The sequence below is a fragment of the Saccostrea cucullata genome, unplaced genomic scaffold, assembly GCF_032062105.1.
Source record: "Saccostrea cucullata isolate Sc308-1 unplaced genomic scaffold, CSIRO_AGI_Scuc_v1 ctg10829, whole genome shotgun sequence".
Lineage (NCBI taxonomy): Eukaryota > Metazoa > Mollusca > Bivalvia > Ostreida > Ostreidae > Saccostrea > Saccostrea cuccullata.
In genome coordinates, this window is record NW_026932322.1 from 35,362 (window position 1) to 49,162 (window position 13,801).

The following is a 13,801-nucleotide window of genomic DNA, read 5'->3' on the forward strand; positions in this document are numbered from 1 at the left end:
GTTGTCTGGTAATAATGTGTTATTGAATGGATATTAAATAGTGATTTTTTTTCTGGTGTTCTTTTGGTACTTGAATGACAAACAATATAATGGAAGGCATGTTGGAAAAGCTGGAGCTCTGTCATATGCATGTGATGATTGTAGACCCAAATATTGTTCACCAGCATTGGAAATACATGTTCAAAATATGGGAGCTACTATATGGCCTATATACTGCATGTGTGTACTTAACATAGTGGGCTTCATATTTGTGTCTTGACCTTGAGAGGGGAATTCGCACTCAAATCTAGTATTGAAAAAAAAAACTTGCATGCAAGTAATTAAATAGGTCATGAAGACATGAACTACATGTACATGTTGTAAAGGGATTACAAACTATAAAGTCATCAGCCGTCAGTGCTGTTACAATACATATTATTTCCAAAAAATTTCTTTAAAATTGGGAAAATATAGGACTCATAAACCTGAAAAAATCAGGATAAAATTATGTACAGAAATCCTCCTTTAAAGAGGCCTTGTTAAATAGTTTGTATCAAGTATGTGTAAAACATATAATCCAAATATTATTTAACTTTCAAAACCCTTTCTAAATCTGACACAGATGTGACAGGGAGTTCACATGAATAGTTCTCACACACATAAGCAGTAGCCTTGTTGTCCTTTTTTATCAAAGTTTTCAAGAATTCAAGTTTCCCAGTAATAACTGGTTGACTTTTGCCATCACAGATAATTGTAACTTTGTTTGGTAAATAATGTTTGTCGACACAATTCATCAATGCATTCAGATCATCTGAGTTTGGGTCTCCCACTAATACAATCTGAAAAAATAAAAGGATTGACATTTAACACAAATTTTCGCCCCCGTTTTATTTTCGCCCCTTTCGCCCTACCCACAGGTGGGCGAATTTAAAACGGGGCGAATTAAAAATACAGCAGTGAGAAAAAAATTGAAATCATAAGCATCAAGAATGTCGATCTTGTATTTCAGGCTTTGAAACAAACAAAAAAAATAATTCAAACAAATACATGTAACTCCTCATTAATACAGCCAAAAGATGTCTTTGAAAAATTCTTTGTAAAATCAAGAGACTTCAGTTTTTTGATTAGGTAACAAAGAGGCCTATGCACCACAATGCTCAAATATATTTTACTTTAACCTTGCTGTTTTTTTTATGGAAAGAAGAGGGAGATGATCTTTTAGATTTCTGCAAGATGTTTCCCTGCTTACCTTCCATCAAAAATTGTGACATTATAAATGTGATCCAACCATAAACTAAAGTAATTCTTAAATCCATACTTGTGAATATTTCAATATGAAGAGCATGGCTTTGGACAGGATCTTTTACCTCATTATATGTGAACATGTATTTTGAAACTTAATACTGTATACAGGGAAATTTTCGCCCCCGTTTTATTTTCGCCCCTTTCGCCCTACCCACAGGTGGGCGAATTTAAAACGGGGCGAATTAAAAATACACAGCAAGATTTCTTAAACAGTATTGTACCTGGGCGAATTTAAAACAGGGCAAAATTGTTTCCAAGTGTGAAAGGGCGAAAATAAAATGGGGCGAAAATAACCCTGTATACAGTAATTGATTTACTAGTAAGTCCCATTCTAACCAGGGATCCTTAATTTGAAAAGCACCAAAATTCTGGTCCAAGGGCCATGAATATCACAATTTATAAGGTGCATCCAAGCTTGCTCATCATAACTATATGCAGCTAAGCTAAATATTAAGGAAGAGAGATTTATAAAGAATTTATACATTTTCACTATATGATCAATAAACTTCTATACATTTTACATCATAATATTTGTAAATTTACATTTCACTCGTATAAAATGAATAAAACCAAATCTAACACCAGAAACTAAATCCATGGTCCATGAATTTCATGATTTAGGTAGGGAGCTCAATGTTTTTTATAATCATTCTAACAACCTGACTGCTTTGTATCTAGAAGTAATTTTTGAAGAATGCATTAATTTTTATGGTTTTAGCCCCAACCCTGACAGGCTCCAGGAAATAATATACCATGAAATTCCCTGTGTTGCTCCTTCAGTCCATAGAAGCTTTTAACCAAGAATTGGTTGATTTTGGTTGTTCAAGAGAAGAAACTAAAAAATCTTAAAAAGATTATAACTGATGGATGATGAATAATGACAGATAATAAAAGATAGGAATAGGTCACCTGAATGACTTAGTTGACTTCAGGAAACCTGAACATATTTTGCTTTTGATGTTTGAAAACAAGCTAATTGTGAAAATAAATCTCACTTACGACATGATTTAGGAAGAATTACAATTACCTGTTTCAGAGTGTCTTGTACAAGCATCAGTCCACACACCATCTCAGGTAAAGCAATGGGAATCTTGGTAAGTCTCTCATAAAACACCTTCAGAATTGTGGATGCTTTTTCATGATATTCTGGTTTATTCAGTAGAGTACCTAGTCTGGCCAAGTTGCTTACAGCAACAGAATTGGGGCAAGGCTCAGCACCATCTTGGTCTAAATTAAAAGTGGAACATAATAAAAAATTAATAGTTAGTCTAAAGCTTAAAGTATTGGTAAATTCATTTTTTCAAATATCATCAATGAAATTTTAGAAAAAAATCATGTTTTAATGAGGAGAAAATGAAGAAATTAATTAGAACAGTGTATACGAACAATGTCCAGCTACACTATAAATCAATATAATCAGGGCTGTCCTAGAGAATTGAAGGGAGAAGAAAAGAAGTAGAAAGGAGCTTTTGGTTCCTCCCATAACTGGGGGTTGAGAGTGAATACCAGAATAACTAGGGGATTAGTTCATAACAGGCAGGAAATGCTCTGGCCCCCAGTCCTAGGAACAACCCTGTCTTACAGTACAGTGTACTATCTGAATATGCATTGATGTACTAACCATCCTTAAGTTTGAGTACAATGGAGGCATCTTTGCCACTGTTGCTGAAGTAAGCTCCTCCCTGACTGTCCCAGAACAAGGTATTCTGCTGTTCCTGTAATTGTTCTGCCCATTCTACCCAGGTGTCATCATGACAGACCTCATATAAATCCAGAAGACCTCGAATAACAAAGCTGTAGTCATCCACAAATCCCTCAATAGGGGAAGACCTGTAATGTGCCAAAACATTGTAAAAATATTAAACATTTTATTATCATTCTGAGAAATGTGACTAGAATATATAGGAACTGGTAATGCAAAACAAATATAGAAATTACTATATTCCAAACAGATACATTCAATAACATGTTCATCTTTTTCCCCTTGCACGATGAATTCAAATTACTATAATAAATGAAATATTTTTGTATTGTGCCTCTCTGTATACAGGTAAATTTTTGATTCAGTATACTAATGAAATAATTAACTAAAACTTGAGATCTTCAAATTGGATTCATACACTTCTTGGCAACTAAACAAAGTGCAATAATTATAATCACTTATGGTATTTATGAACATTTCCAATTTTTACAACAAAAAAAAAAAACATTGCAATTTTACCATACAACTTTAAACTTGCCCTATTGTAATATTCCCCTCCTCCACATAGCTGGTTCTGTATAGAGTATTGCTTTCTTTGTTGTACATGTGATTCTTCAGAAATGTAGCTGTTTTCAGAGCTTGATCCTTTAATTCTGATTCTTTCAATGCTTGGCCTGCCTTGGAGAGCCCAGAAATCATTAAACCTGAAAAATGTGAAATTCATATGAAGACAGAAACAAAATATTTCAGTATTTAACTACATGTATTTTATAATGTATACTTCAAAGACATAAGGATAGTATTCAACAATCTTAAATTAACAAATATCAAACATATCTACAGTCTACAGATATCTAAAGTATGTATATGTATGTTGTATTATAACTGGAAATATGAACTAAAAAATTCAGCTAGAACTGTTGAAAAATGATCAGAAAAATTGTGAACTTATATAAATCTCAGACATATCAAATAAATAAAGTATAAAGTATAAGCTGCTGATAGGAATCATTTTATGGTTTTTGTTTTAAATTTTTACCAATCCAAGCAGCTACAATCTTGTCATCAAGGTGGGGCTTGGGTCTTTTTAGTCTCTCTGCATAAAGAAGAGCTCTACATTTCTCCAGATTTTCTTTAACCTCTGGAGGGCTTAGAGAAAACTTTTGGGCAGTGTCCTCCAGCGATCCCTGAACGATCAACACATTCTGATTTTTCAGTTCATCATGGGGATCCTGTAGAAATGACATGGTTTATAAATAATAAAAGATTTCCAATGATCTAAATAATTCATAACTTTAATCTGATAAAAAGCGGTATATAAAAGTGGACTGTGTACAATACAGAAAAAAATCTTTTTATGATCAACATTATTCATAACTTTAATCTGATAAATAAATGGTATATTAATGTGCAATGTGTACAGTACAGTAGAATTTCATGATCTTGACAGGGATCTATATCATGAATACCATGGTTATGTTTAAGTGAGTTTCTTTATGCATTTTAACTCTGATATTTCCATCGAATCCTCTTGTACAAAATGTAGTTATCTCAAAGGTTTTATTTTACTCCCAATGAAAATGAGATAATGAAGTTTGAAAGTACATGTATAACAATAAGCACAAGCAAATGTGCACATAAAATGTACTTTTATTATTACAGCGAATTACGGAATAGTGGTTAAATTTTCAATAGTTTGCTGGATAGCTCAATAGGGTATTTAAAATGGTCTAACAAGTATTTTTCTTTAATTGCAAATATTTTTCAGTAAAATTGTATTCTAGCTCTTCAGTAATGCGTACATCTTCTGCATACTATCCTTTCTAATTCCTTCCAAGTCTTGTCACTTCCACCATAAAAACCCATTGTAATCTATTTTCATAACGTAAAAGTAATTTCATATTAGAGGGTAAAATTTCTCTTGTGGACAAAATGTTGGTAAAGAATATCACCATCACCCATTAGATTAAACTGCTTAACATTGCTGAATCCAGCATTCAAATACATTGGTTTTTCAAAAACTTTTAGCACACTATTTGTTGTACATCAAAATCTCATCATCCATGATAAACTCACTGGTTTGATTTTATAATTTTGATAAATTTACTAAGGTTTAAAATTAATTTATATATATAAAAACTAAAAGTTCTTAACTCTCATCACTGAATAATTCTCCAATTTTGAGAATTTGCTTTAATTTATAATGTTACCTCTGTGTTATTTTTTAAAATATGAAAGAATAAAGTAAGAATTGAATCAATGTAAAGAATAGAATTAATAGCAAGAGTACCCAATCTTACTAGTCATGTTCTTCAGTAAAACAAGCTCTAAATCAATTCAAATTTCAGAGAATTTATTTCAGAGAGTAACAGACATGAATATAGAGAAATTTGATGAGAGTAGAAATGTTCATCATAATTAATTTAATACATTTTATTTGTGTTATTTATATCATTCAAAGTATTTATAATATTATTCTGTTTATATACCTATTTATGTATAAAGTGGGAAAATTGGAGTGGGGAGCTGACTTCCTGACTTTGTTAAACAATACCTTTTGTAAGAACAGAAAAGGGAGGGGGGCTGTCATTCACTAACTCTGCAAAAAATATTTGCAATTAAATAAAAGTACTGCATGTATTTACTGCATAACACTTTAGCCCATAAATGTGGCTTCATACAACATTGAAATCAACTCACATTTACCTGTAAAATCTAATGATACACCTGAGTAACCTCATGACCTAGATTCAAACCTAATGGGATACTTGTTAGACCAAATTAAATACCCTATTGAGCTATCCAGCAAGCTATTGAAAATTTAACCGCTATTTCGTATTTTGCTGTAATAAAAAAAATTTACACTATAATCGAAAAAAAAACTACATTGAATGCTTTTACTTATCCAAGTTTTAATGATACAAGAGGATAAAATTTATTTGCACTAATATTTTCTTTTACATGCCTTTTATTTAACATCCTAACTTATATTTTCTTTAACATGTGATGTCTCAGTACATCACGTAAGATCTACCATGGCAGTTGGAGATGTCTGGTAATATGCAATTGTAATTCACTAGATCTGTATGAGCAAATTAAGGTTTAGCTTTAATACAAAAATGACAAAAGTTCCTCTTATTTGAAGGCAGTCAAATCCAAAGAAAGATTTATTTTGCATGAAATCATCCATATTTAAAAATATTTTAACCCTCTCCCAAAAACATATTACATGTATATGAAATCAAAGAGGACTATATTGTTAAAGGTACTTGGACACAGATTTGAAGTCAATATTTTCTCTATAATATTACGACTTATATATTTTAATAGCATTTCACACAAAAATTAATTAGAAAATCTTATTTCATTTAAAAGGAATTAAAACTTTAAATTTTTTGGCGGGTTTGATAGACGCATCCTTGCACTTTCACAAATTTTTACCTTATGCTTAATCCTAAGTAAAAGTGGCCATTTTGTTGTGTATTAATGAATAATATTAAAACTTTTATCCAGAAAAATAATTTTATTCAGAGTTGAAATGTTAGAAAGCAAAACTCCTTCACAAGTATCGTCATTCCGAACTAAAAGTTGCGTACAGAGTTTAGCAAATCGAGCACACTCGTGTTATGTACACAGTTTTTGTAAACAGGGCTCAAGTTCTGTTATTGTTTATGTTTTGCAATTCACCGGGTGCGTTCAATCGTCACAGTCAGCTTACCACAATTGCACGGACTGACGATATATTGTGTGTTTGTTTTGCTTTCGAAAATGTCTACTCTGAATTTTCTGGATTATAGTATTAATATTTTTCATTTATACAAAACGAGATTACCACTTCTCCTAAGGATTAAGAATAAAATTAATTTGTGAAAGTGCAAGGATGTGTCAATCAAACCCGCCAAAAAAATTGAAATTTTAATATCTTTTATTTGAAATAAGATATATAATTAATTTTTGTGTGAAATGCTATCAAAAATATATAAATCGTAATATTATAGAAGAAAATAATAACTTCAAATCTGTGTGTCCAAGTACCTTTAAAGCTAAGGTACCATCTTGAGCTACTTTTTCAAAAACTTTTGAAAATTACAGTCAAACCTGTTTTAAGAGGCCACTTGTGGGAGAATGACAAATTGGCCACATAAGACAGGTGGCCACTTATTCCAGGTTTCAAACCAATGAATAAAAAATTGCGACCAGTTATTCTCACAGGTATCCAAATCCACAATTTCAACAAGTTTAAAAAACTTGGGAAGTTTTAAGTCACATGGATTCCCTTTTCTTATATTTCATTTTACATGACTTTCTGACAGAAATCTGTTATTGTTTTTTTTTTTGTGTGTGTTTTAATTTAATTTTAATTTAATTTTTTACAGCCATAAAATTTACATCACAGGAAATTATGAAATGTTCTAACTACTCAGCATTTCCCTGATGCTGTGTAAAGCTTTTTTAGTTTTTCGACACATGTATTTGATTATATAACATAAAAGGTTAAACGCAATACTGGCCGCTCCACTTGATAACCTCAGGTGAAATTGTAATTAATGTATTCGTTTATATCATGACCATATTAGACAACTTACATTCGTATCTTTATAAAGAACACCAAAAAACATTTGTTAACAATAAATTATTTAAATCATATTAATTAAATCATTAAATCCTGTAGATCAAATTAAACCTGCAATTATTAACTGTTATTTAACTCATTATCAGCTGTTCATGTTTGGCTTCGTATGAGGATACGAGGTCACGTGACAGACGGAAGTCATGTGACAAAACAGACAAAATGGCCGCTGAAAACAGGCATGTTGAGCGCACGGGACCTAAAAACACTGGCCACTGGCCGCGTTAGACAGGTGGCCGCTTAAATGAGTTAAAATATAGTGAAAAAATGAACGTGCGGGATTGAAACTGGCCGCTCATGAGGAGTGGCCGCTGATTAAGGGTGGCCGTAACAGCAGGTGCGACTGTAATACTTTTTATAGTCTCTGTGCAATTACTTCAAATTCAATGTACCGTAATTTCGGGATTATAGGTTGATGGGGTATATAGGTTGAAAGGCTCATTTCAGCCTTAATTTTTGAAAAATCCTAAGATAGGACGAACTTACTATATAGGACGAGGCTTTGTTTCCTGTTTTTCTAAAGATTCTTACGCAGATACAGTGTACCAGAACAGGCAACCCCTAAGTTTACCAGAGTTATTCCGTGACATGAACGTATCAAGAAAATACACAGGTATTTTAATGAGTAGAGCATTTAAATAAAGTTTTTAAAAATTGGAAGCTCAAAATTCTTTGAATTGTGTTACTACTTATTTTTCTCTAACTTGCCTGTTCAATGCCTCCGTAGTTTCACACTGTTGTTAAATTAGAGGCACAAATAACATGTAAATACATTATTATTTTACAGCTATAGTTCGGGAATACCCGAGACCAAAGAATAGTAATTCCGATTTCAGAACAACTTGGACACATTCCTAATAAACTTTATTGAGACATTATTTACCGGTGGACAACAATTACTTCGATGTCTGCCATTTTTATTTTTCTTCTCCAGGGATTTTTCTAAACACGCAAATGACCATTGAATGTATATATCAAGCAACAGTAAAGAATTGAAATCATATTAACACCCTATAAGTTTAACTTATAAATTTGATTGAGAGTACATTCACAATTTGACTGTCAACATGAATTTCACAGCTTTGTTTGTTCAATGATGTGTTACGGTAACACTAATACCCTATAACGACACGTGGGTTTTTTAACCATGCCCTGCAGGCATTTAAACCAACACAGGTGCTAACACCTTTGTGTACACAGTGTAAATCCCTTTATATGTCAGACAATTAAAATTCTGTTAGAAGCCAATCGTTGTATACCGGTAATTCAATGTACTTCTTGTGTACGAAGAAGCTTTTAATAAACCTTATAATATTTGTAAAAATTATATTACTGTCTTAAATTATATTTCTGTCACCCGTATTCATTACTAATATTTAATATACTATTTCAATTTATCGCTACTACCGGTAATAAATGGTAAAGCACTACAGTTGTGATCGTGAAAAATTTCCGTATTTTAAATTTTGATACGGTTGCGGTTTTACTTTTAGTACACGATCGCGACTTCCTAACTTCACAAGATGGATACCGCATGATGAATAATACGTTGAGGAATTATTTAATAGATGAAGCAATGTTGTTTTCCTTTGTCATCAATGGATAATTAATGGAATTAATGAAATTTATTTAAAGTAAGCTTTAGAATAAATATGTTATTGTTTTCCGGGACATTAATTTTTTTGCAAAAAAAATCCCAAAATTTCCGAAAGTGGCACAAATTTGCATTGAAATTGACGTAAATTTTACTGATTTAGGGGCATTTTTCGTAAACTTGAACCTTAAATAGGTCTCATTCTGAATATTGGTTGACCCCAGGGGTTCTGAGAAAAAAAGTATCGACCTATATTCCGTAAATTACGGTAATATCAAGTATTGTAAGACATTAAATAACCTGCATTGGATTGACATTCCCCTTTTCCCTGACATTGAAGTGATGACAGAAGACTTGAGCCAGAGTGAGGCTGTCTTTGACCTTTCCACTAAGGATTTCTTGTATCTGATCATAAGTCCACACACAGAATGCCCCCTCCTTTTTCTTGGTGCTGTCTGCTGTTGGCAGGGAGTCTGCATCCTCAGCACTGTAAAATCCCCCAGCCTATAGAGAAAATCAATGCATAAGACTCACTTAAATTCAATCCATGCATGGTTTCAACATCTCAACTTTTTAGGCCATGAAATACCTTACATGATGTAACAAGTCTCTCATAGTATATTCTGCAATATCTCTCACAACCTGGGAAAATTCATCCTCTTTTGTGATCTGAAACAGAATGACAACTGCATTATCCTGGGGTTTTCCAAGAAAAAAGTGTATGTACATGTATTTCAAAATTGATAAAAATTGATACTTAATTAGATGTACCTGATAAGCCTCAGCATAGGTAAACAAAAGCTGTCCTTGGTCATATAACATTTTCTCAAAATGTGGAACATGCCACATGGCATCTGTAGAATATCGGTGGAATCCCTAAAAGGATCAGTCTTTTTCTTAAAACACCTTCCTTTTTATCAAAACACACACATACACACTTGAAATATACAACATACTCATGGGCATTTTGCTCAAACATGTATGTCAATGAAAGGGAATTCTTATTGTAAAAGATCAGCTAAACTAAAATGACTTATTAAATGAAATTAGAAACTGTCACCTTAGATATATGGTCAAATATTCCTCCCTTTGCCATTTTGCTCAGTGTAAATGTTGCCATTTCCAGACTGCTTTTAGCCATGTCACTATATGTATCTTTACATTTGGCATACATGCGAAAAAGGAAGTTGAAGTTGACTGGAAAAAAATACACATTTTTGATATTAATAGCTTTGATGAATAATCATCATATAAGCACACTTTCTTAGATTCATACTGGAACATTTGATTTTTTTCTCTACAAGTAGTTTTCTGGGACAAAATATTACATAAATACAATTATATCAATTCCTAATTTAAAGACATAAAAGAATATCTATTGTTAGTTCTTTAAACCTGGTTGAGGAAATTTAGGTTCTTTTGAAAATCCTCCATTTTCTTGGTCAAATGACCTTTCCAGCTGATAGTAGAGATTCTCAGTGCAGGCCTTTAAGTTTGGGAGGGACTGCCCGGGGGCCTCAGAGGCACTAGTCCCCTCCTGCAGGGTCCTCAAAATGACAGAGGATTGCTCCTCTATCACACTTCTCCTGGTTTTCCACTACAACAGATTTCTCTCTTTTTTTAATTTTGTGAAACCTGAACTGGCAAATGTACATGTATATGAATAAGTCTGATTGTTATTTTTTTTTTGTTTGAGAATGATGAAAAGTATCAAAATTAATATTTACTGATAAAACAAATCCTATAAGAAAGAAGATTCTGAATTGGTCCTATTCTGGAGCAGGAGATTTTAGTCTTTCTTTTGTGATACACATTCTTTATAAATCAGAGTTTCTTAGCTAATTGATTAACCCTAAAAGATGAATTCCTTTATACAACAGGTTGAACAGGCATAACAATGTATAGGATGTGATATATTCTGAGATTCAAAATTATTATCACAAAGAAATTCGAACTCATCTCCCCTTGACTGCAGGTTTTGTCCTAAACAAATGACCTTGCTATTGAAGGATAGCACAGTATCAGTAAAACTGCTTCTTTGATCTGCAATAGTGTTGATTACCAATTCTTACTTGTTCTGTAAATTACTTGATCTTACTTGATCTGCAATAGCGTTGAGTACTGATTCTTACTTGATCTGCAATAGTGTTGAGTACTGATTCTTACTTGTTCTGCAATAGTGTTGAGTACTGATTTAAACCCTGGACGGCCATAATATCTGTCATCTGGAGGAAAATATGTCCCTCCAAATAATGGTTTAAGCTCTGGTGTCAGCCATACACTCATAGGCCAACCTCCTCCCCCTGAAGTAGCCTGTAAACATCCAATTCATTCCATTTAAATACAAGTATATAAACATATGTATTAGTTAATGATTTTTTCTTTAGAAAAGTTCATCAATGCATTGCAAACAGTCTTCACTATCAAACTACATGTATAAGTGTTTGTGAGATGATTCCCTGGAAAATATTAAATCAATCTCAATTTTAACTTCACATGTACCTTTTCTGTATAGTATCTGTATTTTCTTTAATGGGGAATATGATTGATGTCCATGTATTAAAGGTATCATCTTTGTATCAAAATTTTCTGGTAAATTAGCTTGAAATTAAGCTAAGTTTAATTTTAGGATATATAAAAAGGATTCTTCTTCCAAGTGTACATTGAGGAATGAAGATTGAAGAACATTAACAGTTAGAGACAACACCAGAAATCATATAAATTCTATTAGAGGTATGTTTATACACCAATCATAAGTGTAGTGTATATCCCTATGGGATAATAAATGACTTTAACAATTCCACTAATTTTTAATGCATTTTAATCAAAATAAGTAACATTTCCACAAATGGTCTCATTGGTCTGTATAATGGCTGACTTTGTATCATGTTAAATTTTATAAAATACCTGGATGAATGTCATATACACTCTATCCACATCAGGCCTCTCTTCTCTATCCACTTTTATGGAAACAAAGTTTTCGTTAAGAATACGGCCAATTTCTTCATTTTCAAATGATTCCCGTTCCATCACATGGCACCAGTGACAAGTCGAGTACCCAACAGACAAAAAAATCAACTTGTTCTCTGCCTTGGCTTTGTCAAAAGCTTCCTGACCCCATGGATACCTGATCAATGTGCCAAAATAAGACCCACAACATTTTAATAAATGTCCAATATTTTAAATCATACAGAAGATTGTCATGTTTTTAGGGAATGTCTGCAATTTTTAAGTGTTTTAAAGTTACAAGTGTAAGATAAATTAGGTATTACACATATTTTAGCTTACCAATCCACAGGGTTGGAAGCATGTTGTAGCAGATATGGTGACAATTCATTTACCAATCGATTCTGTCTCTTGTTGCTCAGATTATTGCTAGTTTCTCCACCAGAAGCCATTGTCCTACTGTAAAATAATGTTGTAAAAGGTTGTTGTGATACATAAAAGTGAGCGAAGCGACACTCGTAACTGCATGCTCTAATGACAATGCCTTGGCAAATAGGAAATTCGAACTACTGCACATTCATTGAAGATTCTATAGAAATTTTTTCGCAGTCATTTGGACCCACAATGCATCGCTTTGTACAGCTGCTATGTTCTAATGAGAATAACAGCAAAAGTTCAGCAAAATAAAAAATTGCAACGATTTTATGGCTGTATTGCAGATAAATAGTAAATAAACCGTTCTTCATTAAAGACAGCACAGTTCAGGCTTCATTTTGGTAACCCATTCTTTCAGACATCATGTGATGTCAAAGTCTAGACGTACCCAATGCCACGTGCTGTTTGACAAACCCGATCTAAATTAAAAATGAATGCTCGCCCCAATGGTCACACCGCCAACATATTAGCGAGCGCAGCTAGCTCAATAGACTAACGTGTAAGAACAGAGGAAATGTGAAATGAAATCTGTACATACGTCAAGCAAATTTTGTTGTGAAACCTTCCCAGAATTCCTTTGCTACCTGATACCCTTTGCGCGAATAAATAAATAACGTAAAGCATAAAAGGCTTTCAGTTTGTAGAAATCTTAAAAAGAAACAAAAAAACCCTGCAATGTCTTTCGACAAAAATTGCAATAGGTCTATTAGTTTCAACCAATCAGCAATCCTCGGCTGACTCCACTACATTCCTCACTGGTCGAGTCTTACAAAACTCGTCAAAATTTCTTCTACAATCGGCAATCCTCGGCTGACTCCGCTACGCTCCATTCGAACCTCGGATGTTATAGGCGGAGGAATGCGCATCAAGTTGACACATTTCTGCCTTGTCACTCATTTTATATTACGCTCTGTGTAAAGTGTAAAGTTCTTTGAAGGTTTCTTTATTTTCGTAATTCCTCATGTTAATTACAACCATTCCTTAGTAGTCTTTGAAAGCATGAATACAAATTAACTCGGATTTTAAAAATACAACATTTGAATGAAATTCAAATAAGATCACATGACTGACTCAGCAAGATGGCAGAACATCTTTGACGTCCGAGGTTAGTGTGCAAGGTACGAGCCACCAGAGGAGCTCCAAGTGAATTTCAACTAGACGCTTAGCTTGGTACCCTGTCTCATCCTTGCCAAGGCAGGAGAGCCAGGCG

The 13,801-nt window shown here is 33.0% G+C and overlaps 1 protein-coding gene across 1 annotated transcript; it reads right to left on the reverse strand.

Moving 5' to 3' along the window:
- Positions 1–316: 316 nt before the first annotated feature.
- Positions 317–13,257, reverse strand: LOC134234840 (spermatogenesis-associated protein 20-like). The gene is made up of 14 exons (XM_062716885.1): positions 13,130–13,257; positions 12,499–12,615; positions 12,118–12,337; positions 11,377–11,523; positions 10,606–10,807; positions 10,271–10,407; positions 9,982–10,086; positions 9,805–9,879; positions 9,511–9,714; positions 4,026–4,218; positions 3,525–3,690; positions 2,906–3,114; positions 2,312–2,511; positions 317–818 (listed from the first exon to the last, which is right to left on the reverse strand). The coding sequence occupies exons 1-14, from the start codon at positions 13,213–13,215 to the stop codon at positions 564–566; spliced, it is 2,316 nt and encodes a 771-aa protein (XP_062572869.1). The 5' UTR covers positions 13,216–13,257; the 3' UTR covers positions 317–563.
- Positions 13,258–13,801: the final 544 nt, after the last annotated feature.